Raw genomic sequence first — 20,273 nt, 5'->3', positions numbered from 1 at the left:
ACAAAAATCAATTCTTATGTGACAATCTCTTTGATGAAAATGAGAAAATACTTGGTATTCATTTTCGTATTTTAATAGTAGTCCTACCATTAGTTGAAGAGAGAGAGTAAACATAACATATTTTTATTTTTATTTTTCAATGGTTACAATGAAATAAATCAAATGATACAAAGCACGTAATCTACCATTTCTTTTATGTGTTTTTAATTAACAACAAAATTATGAGAATTAATTAATTGGATAGTCATTAAATAGCACAACATATTCATTAATTCACATTTCTAATTTGTACTTGATTTCTAGTCAAAGGCTTGATGTTACCCATCTTAATCATAGACTTTCCAAAATCAACCCAAAAAGCATTAGGATTCTTGTTGTAAGTCTCAACAAGTTTATCAGTCGACCCATCATTGAAAAGTGCTTGATCAGAGGTGAGTAGTCCCCTTTCCTTAACTAAGTTCTTGAAGTACACAGTGTCGAATCGAGCAGGCGTTGGGTCAAAAAGAGCGAGATTAGTGTTTCCACCGGTTCGTGAGCAAGTTGCTCTACGCTCTTTGGCAAAAACAGGATCAATATTGGTAGCATTGTAAATCATGTTCCTAAAGATAACACATTGTGACAATCCGATGGTGTGACCACCGGAGAGAGCTACAAGATCTCTCTTGTTCAAGCCCTGGTTCTTGAAGTTGCTGATCAACGCAGGGAGATCCATTGATGCTGATGGAAGCACGCTGTCTGCTAATGCCCTGCTAGCTGTGGTTGAGTCTCTTCTACCCAAGCGAACCTTCCATGTCGGACCTCCGAGCTACAATCATAGTAATTTTTATTTAGAAATATTTTCTTTTTACGTAACGCAATATGCACATTTCTAACAATAAAAAAAATAAAAGAATTTGACATTACCACAACTACTGAATCTCGAGCAACCACTGCTAGGATATCAGCACAAGAGACCACAGGGCGTCCACATACTCTATCCACTTCAGCCTTAATTTGATCAACAACTTCAAACCCTCTCACAGAATTGAAATTACCACGAGCATTTTTCTCGGTTTCGAAAGCAGACGAAGAATCCAAAAGTAATGAACCGTCGCAACCCTAGAATACAAAGAAGATTAGCTCAAGATCATTGTAAGGCATATATAGAATAGTAGTATGAAGGAGGGAAGTTACATTAACGAAGCAGTCGTGGAAGTGAAGACGAAGTAAAGAAGCTCCCATCCGGGGTTCCCGGTGGACAGCAGCCTCAACTACTTTCTTGATGGCAGGTAAAGCTTGGGGACAGACATTGTCATAAAATTTGGGAGATAAGGAAAAAGAGGTGGTTGCAAGAGCCAAGGAGAGAAATGCATGAAGGAGGAAGTTAAAGCGGGGAGCCATGCCAATGAGGCGGAGGAAGAGGAGTGCGTAAGATGGGATAATTAAAGTTGATAAATCTTGATGGGTTTTGATGAGGTTTCTGTTGCGGTGGTGATGGTGGTGGGTGTCATGATTTATAGATAGAGACGTACGTAGAAACTACATAGAAGAAGAGCATGAATTTGTTAGTTTTGGACTTTTGCAAATTAATGATTAGACTTCTTTCAGGAGCTGTTTTTTTTTACTTTCTCAAAAGGGCTGGCTGTTCAACAAAGCAACAACCAATATTCATCTCTTTTTTTGTAAGGGACACGAGGCTGCTGCTCCAATCATAAAATTTTGAATTCCCATTGCAGAACCTCTTTTAATTACCTTCTTTTTTTTTTCTTTTTTGTAATTTGGCAGGTATATATTGAATCTTCACTTGTGATATATATGTTTAATTATAATTTTAGGAGAGAGTAGATTAAATAAATACTTGGATACCTCAAAAGGCCAATAAACAAATGAATAGTTGGAGGCTTGAGACTTAGGGTGGGTTTGGATAGGCAATTGGGTGCGATGCGGTGCGTTTAGCTTACTTTTTGTCTCACACTACAGTCTCGTTACAGTATCTAATCTCACCGCCACCGCTATTTTTACACTAACCGCAGGTAAATGCACCGCCCATCCAAACTCACCTTGAGTTCTTCAGCCTTAGCTGCTGGCAGCATCCGCGGGGGAGGGGGGTCGTTTTTCTTTTCTACCTCTTTTGTTTTTCCTTTTTATTTAATTTCAACCTTTCTCCTCGCTATAAATTATCACGATTTCGAGTAGAAATTTGTTTAATTTTTTTATATATTCTTTTTTCAAAAAATTACTATAAATTTATTTAAGTGCAAGAATAAAATTAATCGATGATTAAGTTTGTATAATTGTTGAAATGGCTAAAAATAAATTTCTACTCAAAGCTGAAGTTGTAGATGAGGAGTCAATGATTGGATTTAGTATTTCAATGATGGCTTCCAGAGTTGCCTTTTTCTTTTCTAACGCTTGTGTTTCATAGAAGAGCTGTATATCATCACATGCATGTGATTACGAGTAAGAGTTTATTTAATTTTTTATATTACCTACCAAAATTTTTTTAAATTCCCTTTTGAATGAATTGATAAGAGGAACACTTACATGTGTTGTGTTAGCAATAAAATTTTAGTTGTTAATATTTAGCCATTTGCATCACCTGCATTAAATTAAGAGAAGAAAAAAACTATTTATCTTTGTCGCAACAATTTTACTTATTTTTTTTAATTTTAAGTTTAAATTTATATTAATTATTCTTTATATTATGACAAATTTATTTTAATACTCCAAATTCAGTCCAATTGTAAAATAATTAAAAATCAATTAAGTCTTTATTGGATAGTTAGCTCAATCGGAAATTGGGGCCAATATTACCTAAATACAGTCCATGTACCAGTAACTTCTATTTTGTGAAAGTTTAGCCCAATTGGAAGCTGTGACCAAACATTACCTAAATACAGCTCATGTACAACTCCACCGTAGAATGAAGTCTTTTATCTAAAACCGTTAAAATTTGCTGTTAATCCTTTTACTTGTATAAAATTTGAGATTTAATTTCTTTACTTTAAAAATTAAATTTTTAATCCTTTTATTTTTTTTTTCAATTTAAAACTTATAATCCAATCATTGTCATTATTGATCATTTCTATCAAAATGTGTCAGTTTATAATGTTTCTTTTCTTTCAATCATATTCTATGCAATATGAGGACAATGTAATCAAAATTTCAAGTTAACAAATTTAATAGAAAATACTTATAATTTTAAATACTAGATTAAAATTGAAAAAATGATTTTTAACAATTTGGACATAAATGTAACTTTTCTCGTACGAATTATGATTACTATTTACAACCTATATAAAATTAGAAAATGATGATTTTTTTATAATGAAGAAACAAAAAACAAAACCACTCCTTCAAACATGTGGAAATGAAACAAAATCATATCTAAATGACACCTATTTTCTGTTTTTTTTTAGTAAAAATAAGAGAGAATCAATTACAAACTAATAGAAACACCATTAAAATGTGAATTGGGTATTTGAGAAAACATGTGAGACGCAATTAAAATTTTCATCTAGGATGGATATGCAGACAAAACTGGAAGAATTGGGAACTAAGTTAAGTAGCTGCGCAAGAGTGAATCAAACAAATCGAAAACAAAGATTCTCTGAATTGAGTTCTCAGTTGGAAGAGCTGAGTTTTGTTGATCTTGATGAGGACAATCTAGTTGAGCTAATTGAGATTAAGCTTGCTTTGAACATGGAAGTAGATAAAGAAGAATTGTTTTGGGAGCAACGAACAAGAGCAAACTGGCTCAGATTTGGAGATCGAAATATGATCTATTCTCATCAATTTGCATTGTATCACAAGAGAAAGAATACTATCAGGGGGCTAAGGGACAAGGATGGAGTATGGATAACGGGGGAAAATGAAATGGATGTAATCGCGACAGATTATTTCAACGAGTTATTCAGGACTTCAACAGTAAAGAACTATGAACATGTTTTGTCAAGAATACAACCTTGCATCTTGGAATGTATGAACGAAGAGCTGTCAATTGAGTTTAGGGAATATGAAGTGTTGGTCGCAGTTAAAAGTATGGATCCACTAAAAACATCAAGTATGGATGGTTTTCCAACTTTATTTTTCAGACGTATAGGCAGGGGAAAGACCCAATATTGCGTTGATGTTTTAAATGGAAGACAAGAGTTTGATACAATCAATTGCACAAACATAGTGCTTATCCCAAAAGTCAACACTCCAAGCACAATGTTACAGTTCAAGCCTATTAGTCTTTGCAATGTTATTTATAAGATCATATTCAAAGAAATGGTCAACAGATTTAGGCAAGTACTAGATATTTGTTTTAATGAGGCTTAAAGGGGTTTGTTCCTGGGAGGCAGATATTCGACAACATTCTTATCGCATATGAGATATTGCACTCCTTCAAGAATAAACGTGATGGCCCTCACGGTTTGTTTGCGTCAAAATTGGATATAAGTAAAGCCTACGATAGGGTGGAATGGATTTTTTTTTGAAAGGATGATGATGCGGCTGGGTTTCAACAATGCTTGGGTTGCTTTTGTGATGAAATGTGTAACATCGGTGTCATACTCAGTAATATTCAATGGAACTCAGGGGGAAGTATTTCGGCCTTCCAGGGGATTGCCACAAGGGGATCCTTTAAGTCCTTATTTATTTTTAACTTTTGTAGAGGGCTTGTCCAATTTGCTCAAACTAGTGGAACAAGAAGGGGTAACTCAAGGAGAAAAAGTGGGGCAGAGTGGTCTGAAATTAACACATCTGTTCTTTGCAGATGGCAACATTATTTTTGGTAAGGCAAATGAGGAGGGAGCTAATGCAATGAAAGTAATTATATCAGAATATGAAGGAGTTTCGGGCTAATTGGTCAGTTTTGAAAAATCGCTCATTTATTTTAGCAAAAACGTAGTCATTGGGATGAAGGAACGAGTTGGGAATGTATTGGGAGTACAAATCTCAAGTAACTTGAAAAAGTACCTTGAGCTACCAACCATTATTGGACGAAGGAAGAAGGAAGCGTTTTCTAGTTATAAAGAAAGGTTTATAATTTGAATACAGAGTTAGAGTGTTCACCATTTATTAGAAAAAGGAAAAGAGGTATTTATTAAGACCATATTACAAGCAATCCCAATTTATACAATGCAATACTTTTTGTTGCCAATTATGTTGTGTCGTGAATTAGAGAGCATTATTAGTAGATTTTTGTGGCACAATAGTAAAACAAAAAGGGCATACATTGGTGCCAATGAAGGTCGCTTTGCAAGCTAAAATCAAAAGGTGGGTTGGATTTTATAGATTTAGCCAAATTTAACGTGGCCTTGTTAGCAAAACAGGTTTGGCGGTTGTTAACAAAGCCAAATTGTTTGTTTGCACAAGTTATAAAAGCCAAATATTATCAAGGATATGACTTTATGAGTTAAAGGTTAAGGTCTTACTTTCTTATACCTGGCGAAGCATTTGGGATATCCGAAGGCTATTGGAACAGAGCACTGATTGGAAGGTGGGCAATGGGGTGATAGTTAACATCTGGAATGACTTATGGTTACCGGGACCTAGTCAAAGGAGAGTGAGTGTTTAGAATATTAATATAAATTATCCATATATAGCAATTCTGATAGACCCAAATTTGAATACTTGGAAGTTAGGTGTGTTCAATAAGTTATTTAATAAAGAACATGTAGATAGGATTATGACAATCCCACTTTCCAGTTTTGCTCAAACGGATGAACTTGTATGGCGTGTGGACAATACGGGAGTTTATTCGACTAAGATTGTCTACAAATGACTCATAGTAGTAGATGAAAATTCAGTGGATTATGATGCGACAAACCGCGATATAATCCTAAAGGCTTTCTATACAGAGTTATTGTAATATCTCGTTTTTAGTGAAATCAGAATAGTAGTTTCGGGACCACTAATCCAATGTGGAAATATCTATTTATCATTATTTTTAATGCCTACAGCATGTTAGTAGTATCGTATAAATATTTAGTTAACAAATTTTACCGTTTGCATGCTTAATTCGATAAAAAGGACTAAATTGCAAAAGGTGCAAAACTTGAGTTCTATAAGCTAAAAGGACCTAGTGGCTATGCTATTAAATGGTTGAGGGTTTTATGTGGTAAATAGGCCATTAATATCATGAGTGGACTTTTATGAACATTAAACATGTGATTTTAAAGGTTAGTAATTAAGGTTAAAGTTGTAAATTAATACTTATGTGTTAGTAAAATAAAGAAAAGACAAAAGTTGTAACACCCTTTAACTCTATACTATCGTCGGAATAAGGTTACAAGACATTACCAAACATATTGAATAATTTACGATTAAATTCACAAATAAATAACATACATATTATAATTTAATGATTTAGTCCCTTTCATGGACCTTCGAAACTCAGAATACATATTAGAAGTGGATCGGGACTTGTTCGAGTGCTCCGAAATTTTTTTTTTTCATTTTAAAAAAAAAACTCAATATAACCCCTTTATAATTATCTAACCTTCCCTGCAATTTCAAACCATAACCAATTCGCAACCAATATAACAACCCATATATCTACACACTCAAACATACCTAATTATGCCTACAACATTAATTTAACAATTTATCTGCTTGATCATTCATAAATAACTTTTAATTGAACTAATAATTTCATTCATTTCTATTTTAGTTTCATGCCACATTTTACCAAATATGCCATATTATTTCATTTCATACTTATAATTCATATTAGACATCATTTTACAACCAAAGTTACAAGACTTAAGTACATAATTTATATAATACCTAAGTACATGCCACTTTTACCAAAAGAAAGATTACATCACCAATTTGTCTCTGAAATCGGGATTGATTTGGATGCTGAACTGGGACCTTTGATTTCTACTAACCTGTGCACGGAAACAACCGTACGTTGAGTATTTCATACTTACTGGTATTACCATAATTAAAACTATATAACTTTAATGAATTATAAATATTAATCATATAACATTAAACATGTAAAATTTATAACTCATAAGAACTAATTTACATTCAGTTTCATATTTCATATAATAATTCATCAACAATATCATATATTAATAACTTGAATTTGATCAATTCATTAACCTTAGGTTCATGCTTTCAAATCTCACAATTCTACTAACAATTTCTTTCTTATACTTTCAGTCGTACGATCAATCAAATTTATTCAATTCTCACATTTCGATTATTCACCCTATTAACAAATCCAGACCTTGGCGAATACACAGATTCCAACCAAACACACCAATACGGCACTTTGTGCCTAAAACGGTATTCAATACTTGATCAATATATCAGAAGCAGTATACAACACATAAAGTGCCTGAAACGACACACGTGGTGCCTAATATGACATGTATAGTGCCTGATCGGCAAAGTCGATAAATTCCCATACTCTTCCAATCCTATTGCATGCCAATTATATCCGACTAAGCCCGATTAGTTAATAGGGTATTCATATCACTTTCTCAATTTCAATTTCACTTTCAATGTACAATTCAGTTCGATACAATTTTCCACTTTCCAACAATATACTATTAATATTCATACATAATCATATTTCATCTCAATTTCATTCATTTCAATATTGATACTTACCTTAAAATTTTACTTACCATACACATAAATTTAAATATCTTATTTAATAAATAGTAGTTTGCTTTATAGTAATACAAACCGTGAATTCTAGTTTTAGTCCTCGATAGCCTTCTCATTTCCTTTGTGTGCCGATGTCTCGAGTTCTTTGTTAGCTATGAAAATAATAATAATAATAATTTTTCATTATTAATACGGCACCAATTTATATTAAATAATTGAATTTTTTATTCAATTTCTATCTTAATTTCAATTTAGTCCTAACTAAATTCACTTACTTTTCTATCTCAATTCATACCTTATTTTTACTCAATTCCTACCAAATTCAACTTAACTATTCAATGTTCAGATTAAAACCCTAATATCAAATTTCTTTCAATTTAATCCTCTAACAAAAAACTAATAACTTCTTTTACAATTTAATCCCTTAATCAATTCTAATTATAAATTCTATCAATTAAACCCCAATTAATCATTTTTTCAACATAAATTATATTCAAAAACTTGAAAAATTTCAAAACTTCAACTTAAATTCAACAAAACCTTATTCTAAAGCTTCTAAAACATCAAAATTAAGAGAAGTGGACTTAATTGACTTACCTATTAAAGCTTTAAACCTTCAAACTCTAGTTTTTCTTTTTCTTTTTCATTTTCTCCTTTCCCCTGCTCTGTTTCGAAATGGTTCTGTTCTTTCCTTACTTTGTTTCTCTTTTATTTCATTTCGTTTTCTTTTATTTGTTTATTAAATTAATTAATTTAATATAATAATAATTAAAATAAATATCTATTTAATATCAAATACATGTATTACAATTGTACACATACATATTATTACACGTGTTTTATCATCACCATACATTTGTCTTTATTTAATTTATTTCTAAATATAATATTTATAATATAATTAATTTAATAATATACTTTATAATTAATTTATATATTTATATAATTAAATCATGTAAAAATCTAAGATTTTTACAATCTTATGCCACCTCAACCTCCAATTGTGGCTTAATTGCCCATTTGGTCCCTATTATTTTCTTTTAAATCTATAATTAAACTTTTACCCTTTTTTTTCAATTTAGTCTTTTTTCCTAATTACCCTTAATTAAGCTAAATTCACTTAATTAAAACCTAATTAAACACACTACTAGGCTCATAAATATTTCTAATAATTATTTACTGCTAGGGGTAGATAAGATGCCTTCAACATTAACGGAGGAAGAAAAGAAGCGCAAAGATCTAAAGGCATTAACATAGTTACATCTGCATTTGTCTAATAAAATTTTGCAGGATGTGATGAAGGAGAAGACCGCCGCTGGATTATGGAAGAGGTTGGAACAAATATGTATGTCGAAAACTCTAACTAGCAAGCTGCATATGAAGCAGCGTCTTTATGCTCATCGTTTGGAGGAAAGAGCGTCTGTGCACGAACACTTAACAATGTTTAAAGAAATTCTATCAAACTTGACGGCCATGTAGGTTTAGTATGATAAGGAAGATCTAGGGTTGACTCTACTTTGTTCGTTGCCCCCGTCTTATTCAACCTTTAGAGATACGATTTTATGTAGCCGCGAGTCTCTCACAGTTTATGAGGTTTATGATTCTTTAACCTCGTATGATAAGATGAAGCATTTTGTGGTTAAAACTGACTCTCAGGGAGGGGGTCTCATAGTTTGTGAGAGACAAGATCGGAATTTTAATGATGATCGTGAAAGGACACAGGAACGGAATCCTCGTGGTAAATCTAAGGGTAGATCGAAGTCTTCAAACAGACGTAAAACTTGTAACTTCTGTAAGAAGAAAGGACATATTAAATCTGAGTGTTATAAGCTACAAAACAAGATCAAAAGGGAGGTTGCGAATCAAAATGGAAAACAACCAGAAATTTTCGGTAAAGCTGATGTTGTAGAAGACTACGGCGATGGTGAACTTCTAGTCGCTTCTGCCAATAATTCTAAAGTGAGCGATGAGTCGGTCATTCATTCGGGTTGCACCTTTCACATGAGTCCCAATCGGGATTGGTTTACAACTTATGAAACCGTGTCTGAAGGGGTTGTTTTGATGGGAAATAATGCTTCGTGTAGAATTGCAGGTGTTGGAACAATTAAAGTTAAGATGTTTGATGGAGTTGTCAGAACACTTAGTGACGTACAACATGTTCCATAATTGAAGAGAAATATAATTTCGTTGAGTACTCTTGATTCAAAAGGGTACAAATACACAGCTGAAAGTGGGGTTTTGAAGAGTTCCAAAGGTTCCCTCGTTGTGATGAAAGGGGAAAGAAAGACTGTCAAGTTATATATTTTGCAGGGTTCTACTATTACTAGTGATGCAGCTGTCACATCCTCTTCCTTGTCAAATGATAATATTACTAAACTTTGGCATATGCGCCTAGGGCATATGAGTGAGAATGACATGGCAGAATTGAGCAAAAGAAGACTTCTTGATGGGTAAGGAATTTGCAAATTGAAGTTCCGTGAGCATTGCATTTTTGGGAGCAAAAGAGAGTTTGATTCACTAGAGGAATCCATAACATGAAGGGAACGTTAGAATATAATCATTCTGATCTGTGGGGGCCATCTAGAGTGCGTTCGAGAGGTGGAGCTAATTATATGCTAACTTTTATTAATGATTTTTCCATAAAAGTGTGGACGTTCTTCCTGAAGCAGAAAAGTGATATGTTTTTCGCATTTAAGTCTTGGAAAAATATGATTGAAAAAAAAGACGGGAAAATAAATAAAATACCTCCACACAGATAATGGCTTAGAGTTCTATTCTGATGAGTTTAATAAACTGTGCAAGTCAAAAGGGATCGTGAGACACTTGACTGTTCATCATACTCCACAGCAAACCAACATTGTAGAACGAATGAACAGAACGATCATAGAGAAGGTTCAATGTATGTTGTCAAATGCCAACTTACCAAAGTCATTTTGGGCCTAAACAGCCTCTACTGCATGTTTTTTTATCAACCGATCTCCATCCATTGTCATTGAAAAAAAGACTCCACAAGAGGTATAGTTTGGTAATCCTGCTAACTATTCTGATTTAAAGATATTTGGATGTCCTGCGTATGCTCATGTTGATAATGAAAAATTGGAACCGAGATCCATTAAATATGTTTTTCTAGGTTATAAAGCTAGTGTAAAAGGGTATAAGTTATGGTGTCCTGAAAATAGAAAAGTTGTGATTAGCAGAGATATTATTTTTGATGAAATTGCTATGCTACCTAACTTTTCTCTTAAAGGCTCTTCCAATAAAGAAAATCAAAAGCAGATGGATCATCAGATTAATCCAGAATCTATAATACAGTCGACTCTTCAAGCTAGTACAAAAATTCAGATTAGAGTTGCTTCTTCACCACAATACTCTATCTCAAAAAACAGAACTAGAAGAGAAATTAAACCTTCAAAAAAGTATGACGAGGCTAATCTAGTTACTTATGCTTTAAATGTGGCTGAAGATATAGATGCAAACCAAGAGCCATCTAATTATTCTGATGTTGTTATCTGTGAAGACTCAGAAAAGTGGATGTTTGCTATGCAAGAGGAGATGGAATCACTCCACAAAAACAAAACATGGGATCTTGTGAAACTTTCTAAAGGTAAAAAGGTTGTTCATTGTAAATGAGTGTTTAAAAAGAAAGAAAAGACTCCAGGAGTTGAAGAACCCATATATAAAGCAATGCTACTTGCAAAGGGTTACAGTCAAATTCCAAGACTGGACTTCACAGATGTGTTCTCCCCAGTTCTAAAGCATAGTTCGATTCGAGCTTTGCTTGGTATTGTCGCCATGCATGATTTGGAGCTTGAGCAGTTAGATGTAAAAATTATATTTTTGCATTGAGAACTTGAGGAGGATATTTACATGCAACAACTAGAGGGTTTTACAGTCTCAGAAAAAGAAGACTATGTTTGCTTGCTAAAAAGTCTCTTTGTGGTTTGAAATAGTCACCAACACAGTGGTACAAGATGTTTGATTCCTTTATGACTTCTCATGATTTCAAAAGAAGTAACTTTGACAGTTGTGTTTACTTTAAGAAAAACAGTGATGGTTCTTTTGTGTATGTACTCCTTTAAGTTGATGACATGTTAATAGTAGCGAAAGATAAAGGAGAGATAAGAAAGGTCAAAGCCCAACTAAGTAAAGAATTTGAGATGAAAGATATGTGACCAGCAAAGAAGATACTTGGTATAGAGATTCTCAGAGATAGAAAAGCAAGTAAATTGTACGTAAGTTATAAGGGGTACATAGAGAAAGTTCTTTGCAGATTCAATATGCAGAATGCTAAGCCTGTTAGTACCCCTTTAGCAGCCCATTTCAGACTTTCATCAGCTTTGTCTCCACAATCAAATGATGAGATTGAGTACATGTCACATGTTCCATACTCTAGTGCAGTAGGATCTCTCATGTATGTTATGGTTTGTTCATGTCCAGATTTATCATATGCAGTCAGTATAGTTAGTAGATACATGGGAATCCCAATAAAGAACATTAGAAAGCAGTTTAGTGGATTTTAAGATACTTACGAGGTACTACCGATGTTTGCTTACAGTTTGGAAGAACCAGAGATGGAGTCATTGGGTATGTTGATGCTGATTTTGCTGGAGACCTTGATAGAATAAGATCTCTCACAGGTTATGTCTTTACAATCGGAGGTTGTGCAATCAGTTGGAAAGCCACTTTGCAAACTACAGTTGCTTTGTCTACCACCTGAAGTGAGTACATGGCGATTACTGAGGCTTGTAAAGAAGCTATTTGGTTGAAGGGACTCTTTAGTGAACTCAATGAAGACCTTCAAATCAATACAGTATTTTGTGACAGTCAGAGTGCCATCTTCCTTACAAAAGATCAAATGTTTCATGAGAGAACAAAACACATTGATGTTCGGTATCATTTTGTTCGTGATATTATTGCTCGTGGTGATATTGTTGTGAGCAAAATTAGTACTCATGAAAATCCTACAGGTATGATGACTAATTCACTTCCTATAACCAAGTTTGAGCATTGCTTAGACTTGGCTAGTGTTCATTGTTGAAGTTAAACCCTTAAGGGGTTTTATGGAAGAGGTGGAGAACTTGTTCGTTGAGAGTTCGCGATGAAGAACTTGTTCATTAAGAATTCGTGTCAAGGTTGAGATTGTTAGAATTAAGTGACCCGAATCCTTATTTAAATAAAATACAATGGTAAAATAAAATAAAATTAAAATCCCTATAGAATTATACTTCTTTTATTTTATTTTAGAATAAGGTTTTTTAAACCTTATTAAACTCCATCTATTTAATATTGATTAGAATAAGGTGTTTCAATCTTACTACACTCCTATTAGAATATGATTTTACAAGCCTATAAATAGACATAGTTTACTCCTCTTGTAATCATTCGAATTCGACATAGTGAATTTTCTTCTCCTCTGCCCGTGGTTTTTCCCAAAAGGGTTTCCACGTAAAAATTTGTGTGTTCTTTATTTTTATTTCTCTTTTCTTTGTGATATATTATCATTATCGACATTCTATTTTTTTTACATAACTAAAACATAGGTATAAAATAGTATATTTCCGATCAACCAAAACTTGAATAAACTCAATACAAAAGCAAAATGGACTAACAAATTAAAATATATTCAAATATAAATCAAAATAAATATGAAAAAGATCCACACATGGTATGACAGAAGAATAGGATTCTGAAGCTTTCATTTCTTATTTCAATGATATATACGCATATGAAGCCCAAAACTAACTCCTATATACCAGGAGTACATCAAAACAGAAAACAAGACCAAAGAAATTTGAAATCACCTATATATCAGGAGCACATCAAAATAGAAAGAAAAAGTAAATAAATTTGAAATATAAATAGATTTGATGGGATTCCATAAGAACCGATCTTGTGGTGGAAGTCTTCTGTTAATCCCCTCAAGATGGATTTTGACAAGAAAGACCAATATTGTCCTGAAAAAAGAGAAAGTGAGTTTGAGGGACTGGTTTTGTTAAAATATCAGCGAGCTAATCAACAGAGGATACATGTGCAACCCGCAAAGTACCATTTTTCACATGATCACGAATAAAATGAAAGTCAATAGCCACATTTTTCATTCGTGAATGAAAAATTGGGTTAGAGCACAATTGGTTTGTCCCAATATTGTCACAATATATCACTGGGCATGTAGAAGGTTAAACACCAAGATCATTTAACAGATAGCAAACCCAATTCATTTCAGTAATAGTATTAGTAATGGATCAATATTCGACCTCGGTGGAGGAACGAACAATGGTTCGTTTCTTTTTGGAGCTCTAGAAGATAGGGTTGCGACCCAAATAGACGATGTTAGCACTGGTGGATGAGAATTCGTCGATGTTTCTAGCCCAACCAGTATCAAAAAATACAAGAAAGGAAGTAGGAGAGTCATGGTAGAGCTGGAGACCATGATAAGAAGTGCCACAAAGATATTTGAGTAGTCATTTAACAAGGGCCTAGTCTTTGGTGGTTCGTTTTTGCACAAATTAAGACAACTTATTAACCGCAAAGGCAATGTCAAGGCGTGTAAGTAATATTTATTGTAAACTACCCACTATTGCTTGAAATTCTGAAGGATTAGATAAGGCAGTCCCAGATTGTAGTGATAGTAAGGAGCTTGTTGGTAGTGGTGTTTGAACTAGTTTAGCATCTAACAGCTCTGCACGAGCAAGAATCAACAAGTAACGCCGTTGAGAACGTAAAAGACCATGCTTGTTGGGAAGAACTTCAAGACTAATGAAGTAAGAAAGCATGCCTAGGTCCTTAAATGAAAATTGACTTGCTAAGAAATGAACAAACAGATTTCCACTGCATCATTATACCTAGTGACAATTAAATCATCAACATAAACAAGTAGATACAATGAATGGCCATCAAATTTGAAGTCGAATAGAGATGTATCAGCATGTGAATTTTTAAAGCCTGAATGAAGTAAGAAATTGAAGAGTTCTCGATACCAAGCTTGAGGTGCTTGTTTTAGGCCATAGATAGCTTTCCGAAGCTTACATACATATACGAAAAATTTCGATCAATAAACTATGGCGATTGACTCAAATATACATTCAAACTAAGATGGCCTTGTAAAAAAGAATTATTGACATCAAGCACTAAGAACAAGACAGATGGTGGTTGGTTTGATTACTGGACTAAAGGTGTCATGATAATCAACTCCTAGACATTGATGAAACCCCTTTGTAACTAATTGTGCCTTGTACCTATCAATCGAACAATCTGAGTTATGTTTAATTTGAAAATTCTATTTACAACCCATTACATTTTGACTAGAATCAGGTGGCACTAGCTCCCAAGTTCCATTCCGAACAAGAGCATCGTATTCTTCTAAAATTGCACCATGCCATTTTGGTTCTTACAAATTTTGACTTATTGTTATGGGTTCAAGGTCAGACGATTTGGATAATTGAGTATGAAAGCTTAATTTTTGAATAGGTTTGTGAATGGTGGCTTTTGCTATGGCTTGCATTGGATGGTTTGGTCGTTGTGTGTTTTGGGTAGGTTAAGGGATGGGAGGTTTAGGGTTTGTAGTGGAAGTCAGTGGGATGGATTGAATTTGAGATTCATTTATGAAGCGATGGGAAGTGGTTGTTCGATTTGTCATGGGTAGATATTGTGTTAGAGCTTCACATTGGGGTTGTTGGGTACCGATTTTAAATGGTGATATGCATGATGGTGGAATTTTAACCTATATTAATGGTGGAATACAAGTGGAAATAGTGGTGGAATTTGGACAAGGAGCTTGAGTAAGTAAAGATGTAAAAGGAAATATGGACTAAATAAGCTTCACATGTCTAGAAACATAGATCTTGGTTGTGGATGGATCATAACAAAAATAGGCACTTTGAGTAAGAGAATACCCAAGGAAAATGCATGGTTTGGAACATGATTCAAGTTAGTGTATTGTATATGGACAAAGCCAAGGATAGCATAGACAACCAAAGACTTTCAATTTGGAATAATTGAGAAAAGCACCAAATATTCTTTCATAAAGAGAAAAATATTGTAATGTCGGAGTTGGCATGTGATTGATCAAATATACAATAGTGGCAAAAGCATTAGGCCAAAAGTTAATGGAATGGATGCATAAGAGAGTAAAGTGAGACCTGTTTCCACAATATAGAGATGATGCCACTCAGAGAAGCCATTGTGCTTGGGAGTGTGGGGTGGAGTAGTAAAATGAGATATGTTGGAAAAAACGAGTTTAGAAACCATAGTGGAAAATAAATTTGGGGAAACATCAGAATTTAAAAAAAAAATTCAAAACAAGAACTTGGTTGTGATATCTAAAGTAATAAACACAAAATCAAAATTGTACCTTTTCGATTCATCTAGGATTAACACTTCGACCGAGTAGTCTTCTCCGCTATCCTCAAGCTCACGTTTGCTGAATGTGGGCTCGCTTCAAATCAGAATGTTTTTCACAAAAAACACTAGTGGGGTAATTTCAAATTTTCTCTAAACTTTTGAGTTAATCTGTAAATCAGAAAAATATCTCTAGAAATTTTTTGAAATAATTTCTTCATAGAATTCTCTCTACAACATTCTCTTGAATTAAAATGTGTAAAAAATAATGACCCAAGGCTCTCTTTATATAGGGAGAGTTTAGAGACTTCAACTATGATTAAACTTAATCATTTTAATATTAAATTAATATAATATTGATAAATATTAGATTAAATTTAATATTAAATCTTACAAAATTAATAGAATATTTATCTACAAGATAAATATTAAATTCAATTTAATATTAAATCTTTTAAAATAATATTATTATTGGAATAATTAGTTTGAAATCAAATTCTCTCGTACAATCCCAGTAGAAAAGTAATTCTTCCACTACTCAACCACAAGAAAAACACCGTCGCCGACCATTCGTCGGCCACCAGAATACCGTCAGTAACACCGTGTCCGACGGTGCATGTGTGACACCTTCCCAGCACCCCGAGTTAATTCGGTTTGGGTCAAAGACTACCCAACCATGCCAGTTTAACTAACAATTAAACCGTCGACCTAGTTTCACATACTAGGCCCAGTTCGACCAGTTTTGGGTCTTAGTTTCAGTTTTGGGCTCCTAGGCTCAATTTACAATCTCAGGTCCAATTTTCAAGTTTAATTACCCATTGGACCAATTGTCTAACTTGAAAATTAATTTCAAAAATATCATATTAATTTTAATTAATTTGATTAAATTAATTTTATTTGATCAAAATTAATTTTCCCAAAAATCACTTAGATTTTCCAAATTATTTTTTTAAGAAAATTCTTTATTCAAATTCTCTAGTTGAACAATTCTTACGACCGCCTAATTTAATTCTGCATCAATAAATCGACTCAATTAAATTATTTCCAAAGTCATAGAATTTTCTTCTTATTCAAATGCAGTCCGATCGAGCTTCTATTGAGCTAATGGAGGGACCAATCGAACACATACAATTAGGCTCTCATAATTGCAATTATGTTCAGAAGCATTATTCTAATAATTCGCAATTACTTAATCATGGAGTTAGTCCACAAGAAGTACCATGATTGAAAACTCCTTATTGTTTACTCTTTACGAAAGCAATTCATCTAACTGCTTTGTCCAATAACCTCGTCATGTGTGTATTAACCTCATATGATATCATTGATTCATTTGAGCTAAATTTGTTCACTTAATACAATCATATTTTATCTCATTGTCACCATTGTGTCTTCTTAATGATTAATATGATCACTTTCAACAAAGAAGATACTTGGGATGGAGATTCTCAAAAATAGAAAAGCATGTAAATTGTACCTAAGTTAGAAATGGCACATTGAAAAAGTTATTTGCAGGTTCAATATACAGAATGCCAAGCCTGTTAGTACTCCATTAGCAGCCCACTCAGACTTTCATCGGTTTTGTCTTCACAATCAGATGATGAAATTGACTATATGTCACGTGTTTCATGTTCTAGTGCAGTGGGATCTCTCATGTACGCTATGGTTTGCTCACGTCCAGATTTATCATATGCAGTTAGTGCAGCTAGTATATACATGGTGAATCCTGGTAAAAACACTGCAAAGCAATTCGGTAGATTTTCAGATACTTACGAGGTACTACTGATGTTTGCTTACAGTTTGGAAGAACTAGAGATGGAGTCACTAGATATGTTGATTCTAATTTTGCTGGAGACCTTGATAAAAGAATATCTCTGACAGAGTATGTTTTTACTATTGGGGGTTGCGCAATCAATTGGAAAGTCACTTTGTAAAATATAGTTGCTTTGTCTATTACTGAAGCTGAGTACATGGCGATTACTAACTAGTTAAAGGGACTCTTTGGTGAAGTCAGTAAAGGCCTTCAGATCAGTACAATGTTTTGTGATAGTCAAAGTGTAATCTTCCTTATGAAAGATCGAATGTTTCGTGAGAGAACAAAGCACATTCATGTTCAGTATCATTTTGTGCGTGATATTATTGCTAGTGGAGATATTGTTGTGAGCAAAGTTAGTACTCATGAAAATCATGCAGATATGATGACTAAGTCACTTCCTATAATCAAGTTTGAGCATTTCTTGGACTTGGTTAGTGTTCATTGTTGAAGAACACCCCTTAAGGGGTTTCGTGGAAGAGGTGGAGAACTTGTTCGTTGAGAGTTTGTGGTGAAGAATTTGTTCGTTGAGAATTTGTGTCAAGGTGGAGATTTTAGAGTTAAGTGACTTGAATCCTTGTTAAAATAAAATTCAGTGATAAAATAAAGTAAAAGTAAAATCCATATAGAACTATACTTCATTTATTTTACATTGATTAGAATAAGGTGTTCCAACCTTACTACACTGCTTCTATTTGACATTGATTAGAATAAGGTTTTTCAACCTATAAATAGATGTAGTGTAAACTCCTCTTGTATCATTCAAATTCTACATTAGTGAATTTTCTTCTCCTCTGCCCGTGGTTTTTTTACCGAAAGGTTTTTTACGTAAAATCTGTGTATTCCTATTTTTCTTTACCGAAAGGGTTTTTACGTAAAATCTGTGTGTTCCTATTTTTCTTTCTTTTTGCTTTGCCATCGTTCTATATTGTCATTGTCAATGTTCAACTTTTACACCTTATTTTCTAGACTTTCAAATATTTGGTTTCTTTTGCTAGATCTTAGGTTTTTGCATCCATTAGCTTCAAAAGGGAAGTCGAGCTTAGACTCTAAATAAGCGCTTCTCAGGAGGCAACCAAAGTGTTTTTATTTTATTTATTTATTTTACTTCCATTTTATTTTAAAAAAATAAAAGAAATTTTTTTAAAAAAAATTAGTACATTTACTTCTATTACTAAAAAATAAAGAAAAATTTTTAAAAATGAAAATTTAAAAAAAAATTAAAAAATTTTAATTTAAAAAAAAAGTGGTCCAAATGGTATGGAGTGATCCACACGGCCTGGACACACGGGTGTGCCGTAGGTCGTGTGAACACTAGAGCTAATTTTTTAAAATTATTTTTTGACCCACACGGTCTGAGTGTAGGCACACGTTCATATGACCCACACGCCCATGTACACAAGCATGGGAGAAGCAAACAACAACAACACACGGTCTGGGTGATTGTTCACAGCCTGGACACACAGGCGTGTCATAGGCCGTGTGAACAGTGGAGCTAATTTTTCAAAATTATTTTTTGACCCACACGGTCTAAGTGGAGGCACACGACCTAGAGACACGGTCGAGTGACCCACATGCCCAAGCGTGGGAGAAACGAACAACAACAGAATACGGTCTGGGTAATTCCACATGGCCTAGCCACACGACCATGTGTGGCACATGGCCTAGACACACGGGCATGTCACAAGCCGTGTGAACACCCAAGCAAATTTTTAAAATTTTCTAATAGGCCACGTGGTCGTGTGTCTCACACTGCCTGGCCACACAGCCATGTGGCCCACTTGGTCTGGCACATGGCCATGTACCCTTTTTTTTTCCATTAAAGCTTGTTTTATTTTCTTTTTCTTTTTCTTTTCTTCTTTTGTTTCCTTCCTCCCCCAACCAACGTGATTTCATTTATTTTTTGTTTTATTTATTTTAATTTTTATTTGTACTTTTATTTTTATGATTATTTTTTTTTAGTTTAGTTTTTAAATTTATATGTTTTATTTTATTATGCACTTTTTTTGTCTCTGTTTTTCTATTTGTTTTGTCATCTCTTTATCTTATTTTATTTTTCTTTATTTTCTTATTAGTGTTCTCGGAAATATGTACTTTATTTAGAATCTCCTATGATTTGATTTCATTATTCTTACAAATTCATCCAAATTGAGGCGTTTCAATTCTCTCCTCCCTTTGATAATTTGCTTATAGGTTTATACTTATTTGTACATTGAGGGTAATGTACATATTAAATGCCTTTAAATTGTTGTTTGTGTTTAAGTAATTTTCTCAAACTTATCATTAAAGTTATTTTTTTAATCTGGAGTTTTTATTGATTTTGTTTAGGAATAATTTATGGATTTTTGTGTATTTTTATTTATACTTTAAGCCACGAAAGAGTCAAGCATGATAAGTCGTATTTCAGAAATTATTGTTTTAAGTTGTCTCCCAAAACTGAAGAATTATTTTGAAATTTTAAAATTTGCAAGTTTGACATCAAAACCATAATTTTTTGTGAGTTTTTGAGCTTATAGAGCATATATTTTATTTCACA

General features: G+C 33.4%; 1 protein-coding gene across 1 annotated transcript; it reads right to left on the bottom strand.

Annotated features, from left to right (window-relative positions):
* Window positions 1–268: 268 nt before the first annotated feature.
* LOC105784658 (peroxidase P7) lies at window positions 269–1,400 on the bottom strand. Its single transcript, XM_012610557.2, has 3 exons — window positions 1,174–1,400; window positions 904–1,098; window positions 269–805 (listed from the first exon to the last, which is right to left on the bottom strand). Exons 1-3 carry the CDS (start codon window positions 1,378–1,380, stop codon window positions 269–271), a joined length of 939 nt encoding a protein of 312 aa, XP_012466011.1. The 5' UTR covers window positions 1,381–1,400.
* Between the last annotated feature and the right edge of the window lie 18,873 nt (window positions 1,401–20,273).

Source organism: Gossypium raimondii, chromosome 7 (assembly GCF_025698545.1).
Source record: "Gossypium raimondii isolate GPD5lz chromosome 7, ASM2569854v1, whole genome shotgun sequence".
Taxonomy (NCBI): domain Eukaryota; kingdom Viridiplantae; phylum Streptophyta; class Magnoliopsida; order Malvales; family Malvaceae; genus Gossypium; species Gossypium raimondii.
The sequence above is the reverse complement of the archived record's forward strand: the minus strand, read 5'-3'. Positions and strand labels throughout refer to the sequence as shown.

Excerpts from the sequence above, each read along its gene's own strand:
- LOC105784658 (XM_012610557.2), bottom strand. The coding sequence starts at position 1,380 with ATGGCTCCCCGCTTTAACTTCCTCCTTCATGCATTTCTCTCCTTGGCT. Across the intron at positions 1,099-1,173 it reads TCCACGACTGCTTCGTTAAT|GGTTGCGACGGTTCATTACT; the intron begins GTAACTTCCCTC and ends TTTGTATTCTAG. Across the intron at positions 806-903 it reads CTCGAGATTCAGTAGTTGTG|CTCGGAGGTCCGACATGGAA; the intron begins GTAATGTCAAAT and ends CTATGATTGTAG.